Raw genomic sequence first — 26,565 nt, 5'->3', positions numbered from 1 at the left:
AAGATTAAGGTTGGGATTTTCAAAGGAAAATATGGGAGTTAAATTTCAGTGGGGCTTGGTTATCTAACTCTCTTGGGCTCCTTTGACAATTCTACCTAGAACATTTTGTAGATGTTCAACTTAAGGAAGATTCTCATAGAGAATGCCAGACGGGATCAGACATGCTCCACCCAGTCCAAGTATCTGATCTTCTACAGCGACTATAATACCAAGTAGTATAGGAAGTTATGGAATAGTCTCTCCATAGGGAAAGTTTCTTCTTAAATCCCATCAGTTAGAATGTGGTTTACGCCCTGAAATAAAGTTTATATCCCTTCCAAACATATTTTTTAAAAATATAACTGTGGATATTCTCATTAACCATATAACATTCAATTTTTCTTTCCTGAAGGTGGCACTGTTCTTTTAAGCTTCAGTTACATATTTTTAAGGTTGTTGGTAATTTTATTAAATATTTTGTCAACACACAACCTAAAATAGAAAGAGAAGCATGAAAAACATTACAAAAATGTTTAAAAATATTTAGAAATTGAATTCCCCACCAGCCACCCAAATCTTTTTTCTGACAGACAGCAGGACACTGCTGTTGTGACATTGGAATGACTAGAACATAGGTAACATTTTCAAAAACACATAAGGGACATAGGACCCTAATCCCAATGACTTTCAATGATACGTAGGTTCCTAGGGCCAGATTTTAAAGGAATTCAGATGCCTAACTCTCACTGATTTCAAAATACCTTTAAAAAACTGGCCTCTCCCTGCCTAAGTCACTTTTGAAAAATAAGATGTAGGCACTCAAGTCAGTTAGGTGCTTTTCAAAATGTTCCCTGATAACTTCAAAAATAAAAATTGGCCAAGATTTTCGAAAGTGATTTTCTAAAGTTTTGGTTGCCTCTGTTTTTGTGTATCCAACACCAGAGATATTAAAGAGGCCTGTCTTTCTGAAAATGCCTATCACCTGCTCCCTGACTATAAGTTTTCTCAAGTTTGGCATCTAACAACTGAGGCACCAAAATCCTAATCATAGTTAGGATTTTATAAAATCCTGATCATAGTTCACAGGTGATACCATCCATAGATTGCACATCTAAAACACTCTTGCCCACAATCCAGGGTTAGTGGATCCCATTGGTGTTTTTTCTCATGAAAATCACGTTAGCACTGGCCTCCTGATTAATGTGTCTCAGCACTCATAATTACTTCATGCTGCACATCAAAGGAACATTTAAAAGAAACCACAAATGGAAGCGAAAATTAAAACGCAGTTCAAATTTGTTCAGGTCACTGGAAGGATCTACTGCTGTGACTGTGAAATATTGATGGTGTGTCATTGTTAATTATTCAAGCTGGCATTTCAACTCTGAGCCTGAGAAACTGGGATGGAGCAGAATTTTAAAAATTCTGAAATTAACAGCAGTATGTTTCTAAATAATTCATTCTACTTGTAATGGCTTCTGGTGATGAAACCATTGTATTTAAACCATGTTTTTCAAAATAGTATTTAAAGTAACATTGAATCTAAAGCCCTTTGGGTAAAACATACAGATGACATTCTTAGTGAGAGAGGGGAAAAGATGATGGAGCAAACCTTGTTTTTTCATTAGTTGTAATACAGGCCTTTTTAAACAGCTAGCTAGCTCTAAGCAAGTAATCAGTAAAGCCACTGTGGTCGATACAGCCACAGAGAGAAATAGAGAGGACAAGCCAGACTAGTAGTATATCTCATTAAACCCATTTGAAATAAACTTTCTCACTTACCTTCTAACATCTAATTCAAACCCATTATTTTTCAGCAAACATCCTCGGCAGAGAATCTTTATAGGATAAAGCTTCTCACATTAATGTGAAGGGCTAGAAGCCTCAAAGAAGTAACACTGGTATATAAAGCCTTTGGGTCAGATCCTCAGTTGAAGTACATTGGTGTAAGTCCATTGATTTGAACAGAACTATGCTGAATCACACCAGCTGAGTATCTAACCCAAAGAAACACACTTCTAAAGAGCAACAGAGGGTCCTGTGGCACCTTTAAGACTAACAGAAGTATTGGGAGCATAAGCTTTCGTGGGTCAGATGCATCTGAAGAAGTGAGGTTCTTACCCACGAAAGCTTATGCTCCCAATACTTCTGTTAGTCTTAAAGGTGCCACAGGACCCTCTGTTGCTTTTTACAGATTCAGACTAACACGGCTACCCCTCTGATACTTGACTTCTAAAGAGAACATCCTATATTGCTATTTAGAATCAATGGACCCAATCTTTGTGCGCCTAAAATCATGTGGTTCAATGGGAGTTTTGGAAATGCAGGAAAAGGCTACATGTAGGTGGGTAAATCCAGCTGACCTGATAATCAAAGTGGCTTTCCTTTGGCTCTGTAAAATTGAACCCTAAGTACCTAAGAGAATTGCAGATCAAGCATAAGGAGAATTAGTTCATTCATCTTCTCTACAGTCCAGGTACAGGACCACCTCTGTTTTGCAAGTTAAATGCTCAGTTCAGTTATTTGTCAATATTCTTGCCCTCTATTTTATCCTGAGCGTATATCATGAAGTGCCTTCCTGCTCAGTTGAACATACTGGACCTGATTCTCCATTCACTTACAACCAAGTTTACACTGTTGATACTCCACTGATCTCAATGGCATTATTCCTAACCAACACCAGTGTAAAAGGAGAATCAGCTCCCCAGTTTCTGTCTCTAATACCCAGACACGATCAGTGGACAAAGCCAAACCTTTGTGCTAAAATAATCAGAGAAGACGATATGGGAGTTCAAGACAGAGGAGAGGTTCTCACGGTAAATTTGTCCTTGTCAGGCAGATGTTGCAGTGATGCCATTTATGTGGTGAGATGGAAAGATTGATAAGAAAATGTCACCTCATTTCCCCTGACCTTCCTCCCCCTTCATTCACTGGCTGAAGGCCTATAGCACTAGCTCACGAGACAACATCCTTGAGAGAGAGAGAGAGAGAGAGAAAGAGAGAGAGTGGTTTTTTTTTACAAAAATGGTTGCCCAGGAATCTGTTGATGAATACTTACAGCTGTCTTCTTCTTCTGTAAAAACACTGACAACGTAACAGGCATAGACAAAGCCCACCAGCTGGAAAACAGAGAGAAGAAATCATTCAGCACTTTTACAGCCAGACTTCAGCAGCCACCACTGGAATGGTGAAACCAAGTAAAATTTGCAGTAAGGTATGCAGTGCAGGAGTCAGACTGTGGTGGCCTATTTCTCCCTAAATTCTTTCCAAAAAAATCACAAGCACCACTCACAATCCCAGAGCAGCAGGATACTTCTGCTAACATAATCAGCACTGAAATTACAGTTTAAATGGCAACATTGAATCTGTGTTATCACTGAGCTTCAGAGTTAACACCTGACTGAGATGAGTGATTCACACCTTATGTTCACCCCACCCTGAGAGCTATTGTTTCAAGTTCTCTGTTTGCAGACAGCACTGCTTAGGTCACATTTAGGTTTTCTTCCCCATAAGGATTGGAAATATTTCTTTTTGATGCCGATGCCAGAGAAGTACTGGTACAATCAGGGGTAGCTCTGGCTTTTTTGCCGCCCCAGGCAAAAAAGCCTCCCGCCCCCCGGCGGGGAGCGCGGCAGGGAAGGGCACTGAGCGCCGGGAGGAGGGCAGAGAGCCCGGCCAGAGCGCCGGGCCCGGCCGAAGCCCTGCTCTCCCCGACCGGCCGGAGCGCTGGGGGGAGGGCGGCGAGCCCAGCCGCGGCCCCGCTCTCCCCGGGTGAGCGCCGCCCCAAGCACATGCTTGGAGGGCTGGTGCCTGGAGCCGGCCCTGGGTACAATGTGCCAGACAGTATCCACTTCATACAACCCCTTGTACAATAGCAGTCAAATAGACACGTGGAAGAATACGGATTTCACTATTGAACAGGATGCAAGGAGAGGAGAACTCATTGGCTAAATCATCCTATAGATATGGTCAAGCCTTTAGGGGGTAAGTTAAGAGATAACTACCTTGGTATTATCCATCAAGAGAATGGGACCAAGTTCTGTTTTGCTTTCATAGAAGATCAGCGTTGGAAGGGACCTCAGGAGGTCATCTAGTCCAATCCCCTGCTCAAAGCAGGACCAATCCCCAGACAGATTTTTGCCCCAGATCACTAAATGGCCCCCTCAGGGATTGAACTCATAACTCTGGGTTTAGCAGGCCAATGCTCAAACCATTGGGCTATCCCTCCCCACCTTTGTAGATAGAGGAGATGGACAATTACTTTTTAAACGAACCATAAATATGGGAATACTTTGGCTGTTTAATGTAGTGACACTGAACTCTCTTAGACTTGGAAATGGAGAAATGATCGGAAGGAACAGTGAGGAAACTTAGGGCAAGATGCAGAGTCAGACTCCATGTCCATACAAGGGAGTAAGAAGAAACCCTACACTTCTTAAAGCCCTGCTGGGGCTCCCAGACCTTGGGTCCAGGTGCATAGCAGAATCTGGGGTTGTTTACTCCCTCCCAGAAGCAGGTTGGGTGGGAAATGGGCAGGATCTTGACTCCACCTCCTCTACTCACTGGCCAGAGGAGCTGAACCAGTGAGTGGTGCTTCATAATTCATGGGGTAGTATAGGCCAGCTTTAAATTACTATCTCCTGTGAGGAAGCAGGGAAGGAAGAATGACTCAGTGGGGTGTCTCTGGAGTCACGATGCCTCCTGAAGCTGCTCCTGACTTGGTGCCGTTTACACATTGCTCATTGCCCAGAGTCAGGCCTAAAGTAAGAAAACAGACTTGAAATTTCAAAACTAAAGTGGACCATCACCTGAGAACTTCAAAACAATTTTAAAAAACCCACACAGAGGCTCACCACTTTGGGGACAGTTCATAGACGCTCTAAAATGTGCCAGACCCTGTTGTCCTCATGTTCAGCAGCAAGGAAATACCCAGCTTGAGTACGCAAGGAAGAATCTGGCCCTAACAGAATGATCCTGGTTCAGCAGATTTGTATTTTGCTCTGTTTTCTGTTGATCAAATATCTTCTCCACGCCTAGTATTGTGTCCTTACATAACACTCCAGTTAGCAAGATCTTGGTTGACACTAACCACATTATTAAAGTTATTGTGAGCCACAATGATTTGTTTTCCACCGTGAACTCAATGCTCTTTAACAAGAGTTAGAATGTGGCAAACAATGGCTCACTCCAAGGGAAGACAGAATGATGCATGGAAGGACTCAGAAAGTGGAGTCCATTCATTTTTAATATGACAGAAAAATACATCACACCAGAAAACAAAGGCAGAATAATGAGATTTCTATTGAGGGATTATAAGACTTGCTTGTGTGCTGCAGCTCTCTGAAGACAAGAAACACCTTAGCTGGAGGAAACTAAGTAATTATTTTTACAGCCCCACCAAACCTTCTATTTCTTTTAAACTTCCTATTAAAAGTTAAAAGCAACAACAGAACCATCAGTTTGCTCTCTTGAGCCTTGTCTCGTTCCATGGAGGTATAGTCCAGCACTGCCGTGATGGAGAGACAGCTTTCATCACTCACTTATTTTCTTGCTGTATCGTTTCCAAGAGAGGGCTACTTTACCCCTTAGTCTCCATTAACTACAGTTTACTTAACTCAGAAAAGAAGCCAACCCATTGCAATGGCAATCATAAAACCACACGACATACAAAACTAATTATGCCCGGGGAGCTTTCAGAGAGTTATCTGTTTAAGTGGCACCACTGCTCTCTACAGGCATATGAGAGAAGAAGAATGAATAAGAGTTTTCTTCTAATTGCTTTTCTTTGTTTGTATTATGTTAACAGGGAAAAAAGACGTATCTTTTTTTGGTTTTGGGGTGTTTGCTTTGTTTTGCTTGTTTAAATTTACGTGTGTCGAAGGAGAGAAATGTACCTGGAACTGACCATGGTGCTGAACAAAGGCAGCAAGCCATACTCCTTCATTAAATTAGGCAATATGTATGGCTATTAAATAAGGGACAAATAAAAGCTATTTGTGCGACTACACTCCAAATGGCTTATGAGCATTTCTCCATGCAAGACTCTCCCATTGTTCCCTCTAGTGTGTCACTGGTCCATGCTTTTCAATTTGGGGTGACTGCAGTCAGAGTGCTGGCACCATCTTATGGATAGGATCTGTTGATCAATCCCTAGAAGGGAGAATTCAGGTGTGATTAAGGTGCAGATTCTCCTTTGTTACTTCTCCTCAAAGGTCCTTTACCTCTTCTCGGGCTGAACTTCAGTGAATTATCCAGGAGCTAAGATTCTAAAGTGTCTAAGCAAAGCAAACATTTATAAGTAAATTAAGAGATCATCAAATTAAAGATAAATACTTTGAAGAAACCTATTTAGATTCATTGAAATAGCTCCTTTTACAAAAAATATGCTCTTATCTTTAGCATGCTATGTCTGTTAATTTCTCATGTCTTCCCTCTTTCATTCCAGCATCTCTGATCTTCAGTTCTAGGCATAGTGACCTACAATCTGTTGTCCATGGAGGATCTAAAGAGAACTGGAATGATAGGAAGTAGGGCCAGTTAATGTCAGGATGACAAAATGTCCCACTGTTTTCTGGTTTTCACCAACATCCATTGTTCGCTTGATCTGTGAGACTTAAAGTTGAACATCACAATACAATTGGGCAAGGACAGGTATTTAAAATTTAATCACCGTTACAAAGATAAGCATCTTTGATGCAAATTTTTATAACTTCCTGTGTCTTTGAAATGATGGTAAGAACCTGGAGACTTCTATTTATTAATTTCTTAGTATGTTAGAGGTGAGTTTTGGCTTTTGGTTACAGCAGCGAGCCAGGACCCCTGGGTTTTATTCCTAGATGTAACACTGACTCACTGTGTGGCTGTGGACAATCACAGTTGGTGTAAGTTTATCAATCTGTAGAATGTACATAATAAGTAAGTCACATATGTCACATGATTACCTGGAGTCAAATTAAAACCATCTATTTCACATGAGTGATGTGAGACTTGACTAATAGATGTATGATGCTCTTTGAAATCCCATAATAAGAGGTAATTATGAGGCATTATTATTTAGGACCTGATTTTTCAAAGCACAAAAAGTCTAGGACTGCATGCACAAGTGTGTGAGCATTTCTAATCTGCACATGCTATTACCATCTCTGTGGATATGTCTACACATGGAGCTAGGGGTACAATTCCTAGCTCACACAGACATGCTCATGCTAGCTGGTATTGAGCTACTGTGCTAAAAATATGGTGAAGCCACAAGTGCACGGGCAGTGGCAAACAGCAGCATGGGCTAGCTATGCTGAGTACATACCCACGGGGTTCAGGCACATTTGTACCTGGGGTCGCTAGCCCATAGCATCTCTTGCTGTGTACCATGACTACACGACTATTTTTAGTGTGTTAGCTCAGTGAGAGCTAGCATGAGTATATCTACGTGAACTGGGAATCCCACCCCCACTTCATATTGTATGCCTGTGTGTGCAAATTTGACTTTTGATAGAGGTCTCTCTGGCTGTTTGCACACACAGAACTCTGATGTGTGTGCATTCATGTAATTCCAGGTTCAGATTCAGAGTACAAATACACACACACACAAACCCCCATACCGAGCCTGACCTTAGTGGGCTTTGAAAATCCTGCCTTTAGTATTTTATAGGGATCAGTATAAAATAATAATGATAAAGCCAACTCATTGGACATTCACTAAAACATCCAGGAATGGGTATTGCATATCTACTGCTTATCCTGATTCACAGGAGATTCCAGCTAGGCCTTCTTGTATCTTCATACGTTGCCATCATAGAATCATAGGACTGGAAGGGACCTTGAGAGGTCATCTAGTCCAGTCTCCTGCACTCATGGCAGGACTAAGTATTATCTAGACCATCCCTGACAGGTGTTTGTCCAACCTGCTCTTAAAAATCTCCAATGATGGAGATTCCACAACCACCCTAGGCAATTTATTCCAGTGCTTAACCACCTTGACAGGAAGTTTTTCCTACTGTTCAGCCTAAACCTCCCACGCCGCAATTTAAGCCCATTGCTTCTTGTCCTATCCTCAGAGGTTAAGAAGAACAAATTTTCTCCTGTCTCCTTGTAACCACCTTTTATGTACTTGAAAACGGTTATCATGTCCCCCCTCAGTCTTCTCTTGTCATGGTCTTGTCCAACTGTGAATTTTGGATTAACAGTCATGCCAAACTTGGTTCCTAATGGTGCGTACTCCATATAATACACAGATAAACCTGATCTCAAGTTGTTACTTCTGTCATCTGTGTCAGAGAGGTCCAGGGCAGCATTAAGAATGAGAATGAATTATCTTGCACCATAAAGGTAGAATTCACATAAATGCTTATATCAGTCATGCCACTAGGGTCAACCTGTTAAACCTCCTAAAAACTTGTTCCACAATTAAGAGGTATTGAGCTAGCAATAAAGGCTGCTAGGAAGTTTTCTTTGCAAAGAAATTTACCTCCCCCCTCCCACTAAAACACCCCTTCTCCATATAGCAGGAAAAAACAAACACACAAACAAATAAAACAGTGGACAAAATGAACTTTACCAGATCTCCTAATCCCAAATCCTTGGAAGCCTGAGTCGTCTTTCTATTTCTGTTTTCCCCTCGACATTGTTTCAACATAGCCTGCTTTATGTTTCAAATTTACTCTGTTTTGACCTTATAACCCATGACTTTGTGGCATGGATTTCATCAATTATAAATTACTGTTTATTCAATGACTTATTTCCGTTTTCTCTAAAAAGGTTACATTAGCCTCCCTGCTTAGCCGGAAGGGGGAAGTTTCTGGAGCGGAGGGAGGAGGGACATACAATATAAATGTGTACTGCATTTTCATGTTGCCTGAACTAAGCTATAATTAAACCTATCACTTCAGGGATAAAGTGAACTCCTGGGATCTACACTATGTCTTGCCTCATGCATGAATTATGAATGAAATAAAGCCCATAGAGATGAAATAAAAATTCCCATCACCAAGTCTGCTTTCAGCGAGAGACTGCTTGACTGTGGGCTGAGTTAACTCCAAAAGGCTCAAAGCTTTTAAAATGGATTCATTGCTAATTGTTTCTTCACCGAACTTGAGAATTAGGGGATGGGTTTATTCCATTTCACGTGTAATGAATATAAATCCTTCGAAAGAATTAAAATCGTAGTGTGACAAACAGCCCTGTTTTTAATAATGTGCTTAACGGGACTGCCAGGGGTTCATGTTCTTTTAAGATACCCAGGCTTTTGGCTGTTAGGAGGAACATCACTGGAATTCTGGGATTTCCAAATTAGGAGACAGACATGTGTGTGGCACTCTGAACAAAGCCTCAAAGACACCAGAGTTCACCTCATGGCTCTTTACAATGTTGGGTGGAATAAGTAGGATGGGACGGAATTCAGCGGGCAAGCCACTGCATCAGGAGACCCACCATGGATAGCAGTTGTTCATTTACATCACAGAAGCCTCAGGAGAGAAGTCAAAGATCATGGCTGTATTTCACTCCTGTGTAGGATGCTAGCTCAAGGCTCACCTGCCACTTAGACTGGGCTGACGTGAGACCTATCGCAAGCCCTACAGTCACAGACCGAGACAGAGAAAGAGATGCAAGATTATACTCTCCCATTAGACACTGTTCCTTGCCCTTCAGGGTACACTCTTCAATCTGAAAACCAAGGAAAGCAGTGGATTAAACACCACTGAAGCCACCTCATGACAAACAGGGGAGAAAGAAAGAAGGTCCACTGGATGGTAACAATAATAGAAAGGGACACTTTTGTGAGAACACATTCCATAGAGCAGCTTTGCACACAAAGCAACACCACACATTTTTGATGCTAGAGAAATTCAAGGAGAATGGTGAATAGGCACCAGGACAAAAGGACGGGGGGAGGGTTTGTATGTTTCTTTGGTGCAGAATAGAAAAACTATTCAGTTGCTGTTAAACATGTAAAGGCTCTAACAAAAACATCCCCCAGCTACAACTGGAATAGATCTGATTTGCTGAAATTTAATTTTTGCCTCAGCAAGGAGGGGAGGGAGAGGCAGGAAGAGAATTTACACCATTTTGATCTATTAGCTTCTTTTATAGCATCATCCATCAAGGTGTTTGCCTACATGAGAAAATGTTCCAAGGTTGATGTATACAGGGAAATATCAAGAGCAGACTCAGGACAGAGGAAGGAAGAAATATGAAAATAATCAAGAATCAATGGTGATTTTAGTGGCACATGAGAGACTGTGGCCTTTAATGGGGTTAGGTTAGACTCCCCACCAGTTGTGACACCTTTTGGGGTAAGTTAATTATTTATGCTAAAATTTAGTACCTCACTTGTTTCCAAATAGATTAAGCAATTGAGTTCCAGGAGATCTTGGATTTATTAATTATTAGCATAGCACCTACAAGTCCTAGTCATTGACCAGGACCCCACTGTGCTAGGCATCGTACACAAAGAGGTCTAGAGAGGATGCAATCACAGAATCTCATTCTCCACTTGCACCAGTTTTACAATGGTGTAACTTAAATGGAGCAATTCCTGATTTATACCAATGTAAGCGAGAAGAGCATCAGGCCCAAGGTCTCTGGAGGATGGTTCCTCTCATAATGCTCATTCAACAGTGCTGGCAGTAGAAGCAGCAGCAGCTGGGCATTTATCCCTCCTCCCCCATTTGATTGGCAGCTGCAGAAGTGTAAGAGAGGAGCAAGGCAAAGGATTCATTATGGCCTCAGGAATGACAGAGTGATAGAAAGCTTATAGGCACCACACTTCAAATTGGAACCAGTTGTGGCAGAAGAGCCCCATTTTCACCACCTATAAAACCTAAAGGAAGCGAACAGAAAAAGCATTGCAGATGGCCAAGAAGCAATGGATTGAAAGTAGTTTTCTCCATAAAATTCATAGGAGGTGATCCCCCTTTATTAACTTCCTCCCAGCACATGCTGTGTCACAGCCCCATTTACCTTTATTAATACAACATCACAGATGTGCATCTTTGACTGATAAATAAAAGACAATGGGTCAAATATTGCTCTTAATTTCTCTGGTATAATCTGGATTCACACTAGTGTAACTGAGAGCAGAACCTAGAATCCTGTTCCTTCCCCAGAATGGTTACAATGTGAGCATGTTGGGAATTTTTCTTCTGAATTATTTTTGATGAAAAATGCAGTTTCAGCAAAATCAATTTTTTTTTTTTGCAAAAATTAAGATTTTGCTAAATTTTTTCAAATGTCCTCCAGGAAAATCAAAACAAAATATTTTGTTTCAGGTCAGTTCCAAATACTTGGGTTTGCTGACACTGTCATACAACTTTTAGTTTTGAGTCAGTTCAACATTAAACTGCATTTTCCTATGGTAGTGCCTCATCTCACAGGAATTGTAGTTTAGATGCCTGATGCCCCCATTCTCTCTAATGGGCCAGGCTCTCTAAGTGGCCGGACTACATGTTCTATGATGCTACAGAATCTCCCCTTTGACCAAGCAGTGTGGTGCATCATGGGAGTCACATGGCCGCAAATGTATCATAAGAAATATAGTCCAGCCATGGTAAAATAGTTTAATGTTGCAATGACTTGAAATGAAACATTTTGAGTCAGTTCAGCAAAGCAAAATGAAATGGTTCAGTTTGGGAATATTGAAATTTTTAATTTTGATCAAAAAAGCATGAACAAAACATTTTGCCCTTTACAAACCAAAGTTTTTCATTCTGTGAAAAATTTCAGTCTTTCAACTTTTTGTCCTAATTTGGAATGAAAACAAATGTTAGAACATCCAAATTCCCCAGGGGACAGAAATTCGCATTTTCACTCAACTCTAAATACAACCTAGGGAAGACAAGATGTTAACATACCATGGATACGAACACAATAAAAGGAGAGGCTACAATGAGATCACATGGTCGCTTAGGCTGGCGATGCACACTGTTTTAAGAGATACAAAGAATTGTTTTGGTTTTAGATACTATTATTTGGAGGTTTGTAAGCCTCACGGTTGATGTGTATTGATTGAGGAGAAACTTGAAAGAGGAGAAGGCGGAAGCATGACAGGTGGGCTGAAACAGCAAGTGTTCCTGTCCATCCTAGTCAGCTGGGGAGCTTTTTAGGGCTAGCTTCAGAGGAGAAAGAGAGAAGCTGCAATTCAGCTAGAAAGCTCTGAAGACAGAAGTACGACTTCTGTTGCTTTGTGCTTTTAAACAATTCTGGTCTTTGGCATTAATGCTTTAAGTTGCATGAAGGGAACATGTCCAGAGAGCAAGAGCACTTTGGAGGTGCTTTTTGGTTGCACAAGAACCCTATAAAAAGAAAATCCCAGAGTTTTTTTTGCAAGTTACCCAGGGTAAAAAAAAAAAGTGTCAGGGATGTAAAATGACACTAAGCGATCGCTCTAAGTCCTCCAAGAATGCTCTTGTGCTTTAGCTTCTGCTGCTGTTTCCCCAGATAACCTCAGCACCAGCTTCCTCCAAGGCATGCAAGTATCCAATTAAGCCTTTGATTAGGAACACATGTCATAGCCAGGTGGGTTCAATCAGCCAGTCAAACAGCCTGGGAAACAACAGGCTGCGGAACAGAAGAAATGATGCATCTCGGTTGTCCCACACATCAGCTTCTTTTATGATGAAAGTCTGTTTTCACAGACCAATGGATGGAGGAGGATGCTGAGCTGGGACCCCAACCTAATCCTGTGGTGGTGAGAAGACACGCTTATTTTATACACAGCGTGCAGTTTGCTTTGAGTGAGGCCAGTGTAGCCGAAACACAAGTAGGGGGATCATTAAGGTAGGCTTGGCAATAGACCAAGGCCTAAACAAGGCTGTCACCAGTCTTGGGCTGCTGATGGGGGCCTCCTACTGTACAAGCACTGAAAAATCCACAGGCCATCCCCATCTGCCTAAGTACGGGTCTTTGTGATACCAATTGAGTTAAATAGCGCACCTGTGTTTGAAGGGGATGGGGCTCTTGGCTCCCATTCCCCTAGTCTCTTTTATATATGCTCAGATTCTGTATTCCCCAAAGGGGTTGAGGGTAGTGGCACCAACTGCCTGATGGCTCTCTTTGGGGCTTGCCAAACCTATTCGACCTGGCCAGCGTACCAGGCTTATTATCTCCTTGTTGGGATGGGGAGGAGAGGAGAGGGGGATGGCAAATGACCCTCCTAAGTGTGGCTCCCATGAAGGCTTCCAGGAGACGACCTTGGGAGCAGGACGGCCACCCTCTGTTCTCTTCCAAAGCTGCCCAGCAACTGCTAGCACAGGGGTTGGCAACCTCTGGCACGCGGCTCACCAAGGTAAGCCCCCTGGCGGGCCGGGCCAGTTTGTTTACCTGCTGCGTCGGCAGGTTCAGCTGATCACAGCTCCCACTGGCTGCCGTTCGCCGCTCCGGGCCAATGGGGGCGGCCGGAAGCGGTGCGGGCCGAGGAATGTGCTGGCCACGGCTTCCCGCAGCTCCCATTGGGCCAGAGCGGCGAACCGCGGCCAGTGGGAGCCGCGATCGGCTGAACCTGCCAACGCAGCAGGTAAACAAACTGGCCTGGCCCGCCAGGATGCTTACCCTGGCGAGCCGCGTGCCAGAGGTTGCTGACCCCTGTGCTAGGAACTTCCTGCTTTTCAGCCCTTATTCCACCCTGATACGATTGACAGGGCTGGAGGGATGGGGCCAGGGTTGCCAACAGCTGCTCTTTAACTCCTCCTTCGTGGGTGTGGGGTTGATACACCCTCTCACAGAAGCCTAGCAGTTAAGAGTTTGCTAGCATAAGACTTAGCATAAGTAAGTGACGTAGGGTTATAACCTTTGGCAATAAGAGCGTTTTCATAAACAATTGCAAGGAACAAAATAATGCAGGCTTAATGGAATTTCAGGGTTTTTTTGAGTAACATGTACCCTTGCAGCTATCCACACTGACACACTGGAAATACTGATCAAAATACTGATGCAAATAGCTATATCAACATTCAGAAACCCAGTTATGGTTACCTGGATAGCCACATATTGAGAGAGGACTGAGACCTAATTAAATATAGTAATAGATATGGTGATGTGTAAACAAATGGTATAAAAACTGATGCATGGATGCTGACCAGTGGTTCATCAGAATGATGTAGTAAGCAACAGCCACCACTGTCATTACCACTTAGGACGACATGCACTTACTGATCAATTCGGTCTTTGTTTTCATCAGTCCATGATGATCTGAATACGTCACCTTTGTGGACTGCTCTCTTCTTTATATCCATTTATTTGCTCAGTATTTTTCACTTGTGGATGAGCATGGTTCTTGATTAAAATTTTTAGGTCTCCCTGTGTATCCAACCAATCTCAAAATTCAACCTGAATAAAATTTTCTTAAGTAGCCATTTGAGTGATGAACCTGTTATTTGTAAAAGTAGTAACTCAGATTTATCATTGACTACAAGGAGCAAGAGGAAAGGCAAGGGAGGGTAGAATGCCTAATGAAGCTGGAAAACTAGAGCAGGTCCCAGACCACCCCCCTTTGCAAAGTTCTGCCCTGTGGGCATGAACTATTCAAAGCTACATTCAAACCCTCCCTTTCATTCTTGCTTGTGACAAGAGCAGCAGAGCAGAGAGTCTCTGCCAAGACCCCATCTCTTTTCTCCATGAGACAGAAGTACTGTAGGTTTCATTTCTAGCTTGAGAGTCAGTTGATCATGTTTGCCCTCTCACAAACATGGGATGGGGGACGTAGGGGGGAAGACATTAATTTCTCGATCATTCTTGAGTTTCTGGAAAGCTCTTGCTGGCTGGAGAAAAAGGGATTGTGATCAGATATCCGAAGCGACAACCCACAGCATTTGATTTCCTGACCTTTTTTGCTCTCAGGATGCAATTATTATCAGTGAAAATGTAACACACGCCATCAGCAAAACATGTCTTGACTTGCTTTCCACTGTAACATCTGCTGTCAACCTTTGCTTTGCCATTTTCTTGGGAACCTTCCAAGCTGTCATTTTGAATGAAAGCAGCAGACAGGCAGGCAGAAAATTCTCCCTGTTGGGGAGACATTTCCAACCTCCATCCCACACCATGGACCTTTGGAAAAAGCCCATCCCTCCCCACTCCCAGAGCTGCCATATGGACAGACCAAAAGTAGGCCAGGTATTTAAAACAGAAAATAAACCTCCAACATCTGCCTGGCAAGTTAGGGAGTTGTACGGTGGACATTTGCTAAATTGGAAAACAAAGCAACTTTTTTTTTTTTTGCAGATGACTAGGACAAATATTATTTCTGCTGCATTTTTATGGGGTTCGTATAGGCAGGCGGCACACTGACAGTAAATGAACTAACCTGCATATGCTAGTATAAAGTCACTGCTTAAGATGTATGTTTCCATTAAGCATCTCTCTCCACTATGTCCCTTCACAATGTCCTTTGTTCTGGTATATTTCAGTGGGTTGGTTGGGATTAGAGGTATAGCCCCACTTTTCTGTCACATAACCCAGTATTCATCCTGTCATGATAGTATCTATGCCCTTTTCACTTTCGAGACGTGGCGTCAAATCCTGACTGAATGACATTTGAAAAGGAGTCTGATGAATTCTTAAATTAGGCCCTAACAGATATTTGTGCAGATCAAGAAACAATCACATCTCATCACAACTGACAGTCTTTGGCCTGGATGCTGACCTCGTTCACTCCGGATAAAGTTGGAAGCAACTCCATTAACATCAGGGAGTTTGCCCAGTAGAATTTGCCACAAGTGAGATCAGAATCAGGTCTTTAGTGGCTGTTTTCTTCCAACAAAGGCCCAGGATTGGAAGAGCTGGGTGACATAGTCAGGAACATAGTGCATTAGCAGAGCTATACAGGAACGCTTCTATGGCACTCACTCACCCTGGGTGAAATTCATCTCGAGTAAAGATGGGGTTCATGCAGAGCAGCTACACAGGGGATTTGACCTTTTTATCCTGTGAACAGGGCTCAGGGCAGTTCCACAGCTGCTATTACAGCCCACTGGTTTGCTTGGAACATTTTTTTTCCATAATAAGGTCAAATTTAATGAGGGGGGCGGGGATGTTTTCTGGGACGAATCAACCTTCCCTCAGGGGGAGTACACAGCAATGTTACTGTGCCTCAGTGTTCCTGAGGAATAATTATCTCCTGAGGATTGGACATGTGGTCATGTCTTATTTGTTAACGAATATGAATTTCATATCACGGATATGATATTTCTAAAGCTGCTGAACAAACTTCACAAACACAGGAGAGGAGGCTTTGGGTCCCCCACCCCACCGCTGTGAGGTACTGAGCATTCAGTTCTCATAGATGCCTGACAGACAAGGAGGGAACAAGGTCAGAGCCTTTGCTGCATCTCCCCGTTCTTCAGTTCTTAGGGAGACATGATCAATAATACAAATATATATATATTTACTTTCTGTCTGCAGCACTGAGGCCTGCAAAGCATTCTGAGATGGACAGCAGCCTGTAATAAAAATCTGCCTGAAAATGAGATAAAGAGAATAGCAAAACTATTGGCAAAGTTCAAAGAGTTTGGTTCTCAGAGACTAAACGGGAAAAGGACTAGCAGTAGTCGGCTATTTTCAGGCAGTGCCTGACTGAAATAATGAAAAGCCCTTTAAGGTTTCCTTTCTGCTCTCTCTTCAAGGAAAAGCTGTCTAGTGTCCAGTAAGATTATATGAGAACTTCAGGGTCCCCAGGAGATACAGACCTGGGGCTTTAACATTCCACCTTTACTACAGGAAAGGTATGTCCCTTTTACAGAAACTCACCATGTACGTCAGGAAATCCCTAGCAGGAGCTGTAGGGACTTCTGCACACAAAGGTGCTTGAGCTTGTATCCCAGTTTCGGGGCTCAGGATGCACAAAAGTAGGATAGGAATCCTCTAAGGTTTACGGAATGGGGGGAAACAACTTATAAATATTTGCCCCAAACCCATTAATTTCTTGCCCAACCTCAATCAATTTCCTCTCTCCATCTGGCAAGCTGAGAACACTCACTCTGAACTCATGCTCCCTTACGCATTTGCAAATCACTACATGAACTTACAGTGCTCTGTAAAAAAAAGTTAAGTAGTATCAGTATACCTAGCTCAGAGGCAGGGGCTGTAATCCTGCCTGCTGTGTTTTGTTGTGGCAATCTATCTTGGGGCCTCAGGCCTAAGTTATCAAGATCCTATAAAACCAGAGCCAATCCTAAGCATAACATAGGTCCTGCCATTTGTTGACTGAGCCCTTCTCCTTAAGTCTGCCCCTGGGAGGACTCTGATGTTTCTTAAGTCAGCCAGAGGGAATGCTATTAAGTGAGGTATGACACTTCTGCTCTCTCAAGGGTTCAACGTTCAGCCTCCAGAGCACACCTATCATTGGTTGGCCTGGAAAGCAATGAACTAAGAAACACAGCTTTGGTTTTCTTTATGGCAGTACTGGGAACTACCAGGAGAACACTGGTCAGTAAAACATCCATGAGTAACATTCAGACTAACAGTCCTTCATAAAAAGGGCATATTCCCTTGAAATATGCACTGTGTTACAGCACGTATGGTGTTACATTTCTCACATCCTCCTTTCTCGTGCATACAAGCTCGTGCATGTCAGGTGCAGCCAAACCTCTCATTTGAAGCACCCCAATGGGTTAAAAGCACAGTTCCCAGCTCTAGTAGAACGTGTATGTATTTAAAGCCGCTAGACTAACAAAGCAAAGCAGATTAGAAAGATGTGATTCAACTACAAAATGCATGAGCACCAGTGGAAATAAACAGAACAATGGACCTTTTGTTTCAATTAATTTCACATGCAAATGAGAAACAATTAATTAATGGGGAACATTAAGGACAACACATTACTGCAGTATATTTAAAAAATGCCTGTGAAGACTCCAATGAGGCAATGTTTGATGGAAACTTAATACAAATCACTGGTGTCAGCAGGAATAAAACATGCCGCTTTTGGGATCTATCAAAAGTTGTTTTGTTTTCTGAAGGAGGATATTATCTTCATGATCTCCCCTCCCCAAATCCTTTCTATCAGTTCACACTCACACATAACCTTCAAATATCACACAGCGACTATCAGAAATACAAAAAGCTAGGTCTCTTTCCTTACTGAAATGTGTTTCCCTTCCCCAGTCATTGATTTGTTATTGAAGAGGTACATGTGGCTTGTTATGGTAAGTGGTAGGCTGCTGGTGTCGATTTCTATTTTAAAAAAAATGGCTTGTAGATATTTAAGAAAGAACACAGAGTTAAAAAAACAACCACTCCCTTTATGCTACCCATTAACATTCTACTTGGATGGTTTTACTTTGCTGGAGACCAGACCCACTAGGAAGTACTCACCGCTACCAGAATCTGGACTGAGCTGTGCATGACCTCAATGTACCGATACTCTAGAGCACAGCCAATCACAGAGATGTAAGAATGGCTGTCCAATCCCTTTATGCCAGCCATGGAAGCCTCCTTCCTTACGCAGCCAGGGCCATTTTCACTCCACCATGACTGATGCTGGGAGATATTAAAGGTCAAAAGTTCACTGTCCTGGGGAGAAAAAAAAGATGCAAAAAAATCTTCATTTACAGAGGAATTAACTCACTAGTCCCATTTAGGGGGAAGAGTTGCAAAAATGCTTAGTGTTGCCTTAAAAATTGTCCATTAAAAAAAAAATTGACCACTAAAGTCAATGGGAGCCTTCCTAGGCTAGCGCTGACAGCTTCTGAAAAACCCACCCTCAGTGAGCGCTAAGAGGCTCAAAAAGGTGTTTAGAAGCATTTTTCAAACGAGCTGATAAATCAGTAGGAACTGGACTAAGGTCTGTCAATGGGACACAGTGCTGCAACATTGTGTCAATCAGTCCCACCTTAACATGGTGATGTCTGGATGCAGTCATGAGCATGAGGTAGCTTCAATACACCATATTGCAAGGCCACAACAGAAAGACACTTTATAGGCACCCAGACTAGTTTGGGGACCCAAGAGCATGTGGCTAGTGGTGCCTGGAGGAGAAAAGAGCTGTCAAGAAATTTGGAATATCTGCAAATATCAGGATAGAGGCAACACCCTAGATCAGGGGTAGGCAACCTATGGCACGCGTACCAAAGGCGGCACGCGAACTGATTTTCAGTGGCACTCACACTGCCCGGGTCCTGGCCACCGGTCCGGGGGCCTCTGCATTTTAATTTAATTTTAAATGAATCTTCTTAAACATTTTATAAACCTTATTTACTTTACATACAACAATAGTTTAGTTATATATTATAGACTTATAGAAAGAGACCTTCTAAAAACTGGCATGTGAAACCTTAATGTATTACTGGCATGCAAAACCTTAAATCAGAGTGAATAAATGAAGACTCGGCCCACCACTTCTGAAAGGTTGCCGACCCCTGCCCTAAATTCACAAGTTATCTTAGATTCAAACAAATATAATATGTCAAAACATGATGGTTCTTGGAGTAGGTTATAAACTTTCAGAGCAAGGCATCCTGGAGATTTTTTTTCATATTTGATATACCACTCTGTTTATTCTAATCTCTCTAATCATACTTTGTTATTGACTATTACAGATGTGGTTGCCTTAGGAACAAAACACATTCTCAACACAGAGCTAGTGCACCTTCATTGCACCTGGACCAGAATGAGCGCTCTTAAAGTTCCATCCACATTAGGAAATTGATCCATTGTTGAAAATTATTGTCAGCAACAAGTCCCAAGAACACTTTCTGGAATGATGCTGGAAATGGTTCATCTTGTCTGCAGTGGTTTACATGAATACCAAATTATGATGACTTTGTCTACTGCATACACAGGGCCGGCACTTCCATTTAGGTGACCTAGGCGGTTGCCTAGGGCACCAGGATTTGGGGGGGGGGGGGGAAATTCGGGGGCCGGGGGTCCTTCCACGCTCCAGGTCTTCAGTGGCAATTCTGCGGCGGGTCCTTCACTCGCTCTGGGACCCGCCGCCGAAGTGCCCCGAAGACCGGGAGCGTGGAAGGACCCCCCCACCGTAGAATTGCTGACGATAACAGGGAGTGCGGAAGGACCCGCCTAGGGCACCAAAAACCCTGGCGCCGCTCCTTTACAACATCTTTACTTTGCTAAGAACTATGACAGTAGTCAGAGACAGCAGCCATTTTGTTCCCAGAGCTGCTACAGTTTGTCATGGACACACAAGGACACACTGTCTTATGGAGACAGATTCCATGTTTGTTCTTTCTTGCTGCTTTCCTTTAAACTACGATATGTTGGAGGTAAATGGTTGCTCAGGGAGATTAAGGAGGCTATAAAAATAAAAAAAAAAACCCCTCAATAATAATGGGGGATTTCAACCATCCCCATATTGACTGGGTACATGTCACCTCAGGATGGGATGCAGAGATAAAGTTTCCTGACACCTTAAATGACTGCTTCTTGGAGCAGCTAGTCCTGGGACCCACAAGAGGAGAGGCAATTCTTGATTTAGTCCTAAGTGGAGCACAGGATCTGGTCCAAGAGGTGAATATACCTGGACCGCTTGGTAATAGTGACCATAATAAAATTAAATTTAACATCCCTGTGGTGAGGAAAACACCACAGCGGCTCAACACTAGCATTTAATTTAAGAAAGGGGGACTACACAAAAATGAGGAGGTTAGTGAAACAGAAATTAAAAGGTACAGCACCAAAAGAGAAATCCCTACAAGCAGCATGGAAACTTTTTAAAGACACCATAATAGAGGCTCAACTTAAATGCATACCCCAAATTAAAAAAATAATAAGAAGAGAACAAAAAAGGTTCCACCATGGCTAAACAAAGTAAAAGAAGCAGTGAGAGACAGAAAGGCATCCTTTAAAATGTGGAAGTTATATCCTAGTGAGGAAAATAGAAAGGAACATAAACTCTGGTAAATGAAGTCTAAAAATATAATTAGGAAGGCCAAAAAAATTTGAAGGACAGCTAGCAAAAGACTCAAAAAGTAATAGCAAAAACTGTTCTAAAGTACATCAGAAGCAGGAAGCCTGCGAAACAATCAGTGGGGCCACTGGACGATCGAGATGCTAAAGGAGCACTTAAGGATGATAAGGCCATTGCGGAGAAACTAAATCAGTGTTTCTCAAACTGGGGCCACCACTTGTGTAGGGAAAGCCCCTGGCGCTCCAGGCCAATGGGGGCTGCGGGAAGCGGCGGCCAGCAAATCCCTTGTCCCGCGTCGCTTCCCGCAGCCCCCTTTGGCCTGGAGCAGTGAACCGTGGCCAGTGGGAGCCGCGATCGGCCAAACCTGCGGACCCGGCAGGTAAACAAACTGGCCCGGCCTGCCAGGGGCTTTCCCTACAAGCGGCGGCCCCAGTTTGAGAACCACTGCACTAAATGAATTCTTTGCATCAGTCTTCACGCTTCGGATGTGAGGGAGATTCCCAAACCTGAGCCATTCTTTTTAGGTGACAAATCTGAGGAACTGTCCCAGATTGAGGTGTCATCAGAGGAGGTTTTGGAACAAATTGATAAACTAAACAGTAATAAGTAACCAGGACCAGATGGTATTCACCCAAGAGTTCTGAAGGAACTCAAATGTGAAATTGCAGAACTACTAACTGTAGTTTGTAACCTATCATTTGAATCAGCTTCTGTACCAAAAGACTGGAGGATAGCCAATGTGATGCCAATTTTTAAAAAGGCCTCCGGAGTTGATCCCGGCAATTACAGGCTGGTAAGTCTGACTTCAGTACTGGGACAACTGGTTGAAATTATAGTAAAGAACAAAATTGTCAGACACATAGTGAAACATAATTTGTTGGGGGGAAGAGTCAACATGGTTTTTGTAAAGGGAAATGCCTCACCAATCTACTAGAATTCTTTGAGGGGGTCAAGAAGCATATGGACAAGGGGGAACAGTGGATACAGTGTACTTAGATTTTCAGAAAGCCTTTGACAAGGTCCCTCACCAAAGGCTCTTAAGCAAAATAAGCTTTCATGGGATAAGAGGGAAGGTCCTCCCATGGATTGGTAAGTGGTTAAAAGATAGGAAACAAAGGATAGGAATAAATTGTCAGTTTTCAGAGTGGAAAGAGGTAAATAGTGGTGTCCCTCAGAGGTCTGTACTGGGCCCAGTCCTATTCAACATATTCATATATAATCTGGGGAAAGGGGTAAACAGTGAGGTGGCAAAATTTGCAAATGATACAAAACTACTCAAGATAGTTAAATCCCAGGCAGAAAGCGAAGAGCTAAAAAAGGATCTCTCAAAACTGTGTGACTGGGCAACAAAATGGCAGATGAAATTCAATGTTGATAAATGCAAAGTAATGCACATTGGAATACATAATCCCAATTATGCATATAAATGCACATAAATGATGGGGTCTAAATTAGCTGTTACCACTCAAGAAAGAGATCTTGAAGTCAGTGTGGATATTTCTCTGAAAATATCCACTCAATGTGCAGCGGAGATCAAAAAAGCAAACAGAATGTTGGGAATCATTAAGAAAGGAATAGATAATAAGACAGAAAATATCATATTGCCCCCATATAAATCCATGGTACGCCCACATCTTGAATACTGCGTGCAGATGTGCTTTCCCCATCTCAAAAAAGATATACTAGAATTGGAAAAGTTTCAGAAGAGGGCAACAAAAGTGATTAGGGGTATGGAACAGCTTCCGTATGAGGAGAGATTAATAAAACTGGGACTTTTCTGCTTGGAAAAGAGATGACTAAGGGGGAATATGATTGAGGTCTATAAAATCATGGCTGGTGTGGAGAAAATAAATAAGGAAGTGTTATTTGCTCCTTATACAACACAAGAACTAGGGATCACCAAATGAAATTAATAAGCAGCAGGTTTAAAACAGACAAAAGCAAGTATTTTTTCATACAATGCACAGTCCACCTGTGGAACTCCTTACCAGAGGATTTTGTGAAGATCAAGACTACAACAGAGTTCAAAAAAGAACTAGATAAGTTCATGGAGGATAGGTCCATCAAAGGCTATTAGCCAGGATGGGCAAGGATAGTGTCGCTAGCCTCTATTTGCCAGAAGCTGGGAATGGGCGACAGAGGATTGGTCACTTGGTGATTACCTGTTCTGTTCATTCCCTCTGGGGCACCTGGCATTGGCTACTGTCAGAAGACAGGATACTGGGCTAGATGGATCTTTGGTCTGACCCAGCATGGCCATTCTTTTGTTCTTTGTGTGTGAAAAAAATAGATCATCCACACTAACAATTAAACTATTTCCAAGGTTGGTTCAAGGGAAAAGTTCCTGACAATGGTTTACGCCAAGAGGTCATTTGCCATAGAAGCCACAGAAGGAGAATAAATATGGAGCACTGAGTCTACTCACAGAATCATGTCTGAACATATCCACCTGACAAGATTAGAATTAGGATCTACAGCTGGAGTAATAATGAAAAACATTGTTGAACTAACACTTTAATTTCCTCTTTGCCTCTAACTGTAAATGTATCTAATAAATTCCCCTCCCATCTCCATCTCAGTATTCAGATTTATTGCATTTCTGGTTCTTCTATTGACCTTAGTCACTATCAACCTCTTGGGTCAAATTACTCTGACAAACTGACCTACTATCAACCTCTTGGGTCAAATTACTCTGACGAACTGACCTCCACTGTGATCGATAGCTTCGTAATTAACACTCGCCCAAGAACTCCACATCATCTCTGCTTCACAAGCTACCTTTCACTTTGCTTCCCACAGCTTTGTTGGTTCAGTGCACTAAAGCATGCAGTGCTGGGTGTCACATGGTGAAACACCGCATGGGTAGTCCAAGGATTTGACAGGCAATGAGGAGGTAGCACTTCCAACAATAACAAATCCCCCTTCCTTTGGGAAAAATGATACCTGAGTAACTTGGAATCACAGCTGCAACCCCTGGGATATTGCTTTGGGACTTCTAGCTTAAATTTCCCTGCAACTGATGAAAGACAAATTTAGCATTGTGGGGAGAGCAGGGGATGAAAAGATAATAGTAGCCATACTTAGTGGGGAAGTGCTAAGTGCCCAGTGCCACTGGGACCCCAACAGACCTTGCATGTCACTTTGATGTAGACTCAACAATACCGTTTGGCTCTAGCAGCAGATAGGAGAGGGGTGGAAGGATTTATATGCGCCTGTCCTAGAATCTAAAGACCTCTTCACTATAGGAATAAACACAGAATTTACAATGCAAGTCCAACAATAACTACAGGGCTTCTTGTACTTTCCTCTAACGCATCTGGTGCTGGCTGCTCTCATTTAAGATACTGGACTGGCCATTGTTCCTGGACCGAGACAGGGGATGGGGTGGGGGAAATAGCAAAAATCAGAGTCTGGATCCAGGCACATCCCAAGTAGCAAACTGGGCTTGCAAGTGGAGCTGATCTGAACTCAGCTAATTCTTAACCAAGACAGATTTTGAGAGGCTACCTGACATAGACTTTAATTTTCCTAAGCTGAAGCTCATGTATAGCAGTAATTCCTACTTCCAAAGTCCCAGGAAGCCAACCACCCCAGTGTGAATCCTATGTAGACTAGCCTGCAAGCCCACGACAAGCTAGCACTCAGTAACAAGTTTTGGAGCAGTTATGAAGTGTTCTGGGAAGCACATCTTGGGAGACATGAACAATGAAGTTAGAAAAAGCCAGCTGCCAAATTCCTGACGTGAGCACAGCAAAAGATGGGATGTGCTTTGCAGGGGACGGAGGAGGGTGCGAAGCTGTGGTGTGCTACCCATGCCGAAGCAGCCCCAACATTAAAGGAAAGACAACAGAGAAAATTCCATTAACAGTGTAGAGCTTACCCAGAATCCTCTGCATTTTGGAAGAGGGGGGGAATAATCAGATTGCCAGCTATGGGGTAACAAAGCTAATGTAAGGTGCTGGGTGCCACAGGTTCTGTGCTGAGGGACACCTGGGGAGAAGCTTCTAGTGACCAATTTCCCTCCCCTGCAGCCTCTGGAAGCTGCCGGACTTTAGCGGGAAAGTCACTGGCCTGCTCTCTCCAACCCGAGTGTTGCTCCCTCACAGATTGTACACATACGTTCTCCCCCTCCTTAGAGTCATGCAGTTTTTCCTCAAGTTTGCTGCTCCCCTGCACTTGCCTCCTATTTTATGCAGTCCCCGGGACACATGATTATGCCCCGTACAAGTTCCCCCTTCAGTGAGAGCCAGCCAGCCAGCCCGCCCAAGCCGCTGCTGTACTTCCCCTCAACCCTCTCTTCCCCGACCCCATGAACCAGTGGGCAGCTCCACCAGCTGGAAAAGGCAAAACCACGCTCCAGACAAGGACTCAGCTCCAGCTCTGCTCAGGTCTTCCCTTTATTACCACAGATACAAAGCGATTCAAACAGCCTCACTGCCCCACAGGGTCTTGTCTCCAGGGCATCACTCTCGCCCCATTCCCCAGCTGAGTCTGCCCCCAGCTGGCACCTGCTCCTTGCAGGGGTCTCCATCAGCCTTTTGCCTGACTGATGTGAAGAGCCCCTTCCAGCTCCGTCCCCGGATTCCACGGAGGGTAGACTGCCTCTACAGAGAGCGGGCAAGAGGAAAAACAATGGGGCAGCTTTCCTTCCCTTTGGAAATCCTCACAGAGTCAGCGCTTGCTTCCCTCTGCTGCAGAAGATGGACTTTTAGTCACCAGACATCGGCACGCCTCATTTTGAGCTGAGCCTCGCTAAGCTGCAGAACAGATGTCAGATATGGCAAGGAATTAGGCAGGTAGAAGAATGCTAATTACAAAGTCAAAGTGCTCAGTGCTATGGCACACACATAGCCTCAGCTGCATGCACAAGCAGAGTTGATGCTAGCAGAAAGCAGAAACGACAGTGCCAAAGTTGAGCGGTTCCTAGAGAGACACCCCTCCCCCCCCAGTTTTTAAGAGTTGCTTGGAAAAACGTGGGCACATTTGCACATTCAAGTGGAGCAGGCAGTCACACACACACACACACAAATGATCAGTCTAACCGACCATTATGCTTGCACATACTGGGCTTGAGAGTGGCCTTGTGTAAGCAGATGCGAGTGACTTTTTGCACACATCATTCTGAAAAGGTGATGAGGCATTTTGGCAACAGTGTTTTGGGGTAAGGGACAGGAATGGAGGTGTTGCTTTCTCAGCGCACTGAGATCAATGCCATTTTTTACTAGTGCCCCTGGCAGTCACTCTTTGGGGGACACTTGCTGTGACCAAGCATCGTAAAAGGGCATTCAAGGCAAACCTTTGATTGACCTCTGTTTGCTAAGCTTTAGTTGGGAGGCCAGGGGAAGTACCTCTGGACTCCTACTGCAGTCTGCTAACATTTTGTTTTCCTTATTGCAACGCTAAAAAAAAACAAAGGGGCAGTTAATTAGTGTTATATGAAAAATCACAGAAGCAGCTCATTAAAAACAGGGCAAAAGAACAGGGATCAGGAAATGATTTCAGAAACAGAGACAAACATATTCCGTGAAGCATTTGCAATGTTCCTTAAAATGCACAAGAAAAGGTAACTAGAAGTGTGAGATGCATTGGGAAATACTTATCAGTTCCCAGTTATTTCAGTGAGGAACAGAGATCGGTATATCTCTACACTCCCTCCATTTCTTGACAGGTGGCTATTTAAAGGGTTACTGCTACCTCCTTAGCCTTCAATCTGAAAAGAAATATGAGAGAAG

The 26,565-nt window shown here is 43.1% G+C and overlaps 1 protein-coding gene across 5 annotated transcripts in view; it reads right to left on the bottom strand.

Moving 5' to 3' along the window:
* The window catches only part of NKAIN4 (sodium/potassium transporting ATPase interacting 4), an 85,656-nt gene that overhangs the window by 6,501 nt on the left and 52,590 nt on the right, over window positions 1–26,565 (bottom strand). For all 5 annotated transcript variants that reach the window (XM_034787940.1, XM_034787945.1, XM_034787943.1 and 2 more), the window contains exons 4-5: window positions 18,283–18,480; window positions 3,038–3,098 (exon numbers count right to left, since the gene is read on the bottom strand). In XM_034787940.1, coding sequence (XP_034643831.1) covers window positions 3,038–3,098; window positions 18,283–18,480 — 259 coding nt within the window. The remainder of the gene's footprint in view (window positions 1–3,037; window positions 3,099–18,282; window positions 18,481–26,565) is intronic.

The sequence above is a fragment of the Trachemys scripta genome, chromosome 12, assembly GCF_013100865.1.
Source record: "Trachemys scripta elegans isolate TJP31775 chromosome 12, CAS_Tse_1.0, whole genome shotgun sequence".
NCBI classification, from domain to species: domain Eukaryota; kingdom Metazoa; phylum Chordata; order Testudines; family Emydidae; genus Trachemys; species Trachemys scripta.
The sequence above is the reverse complement of the archived record's forward strand: the minus strand, read 5'-3'. Positions and strand labels throughout refer to the sequence as shown.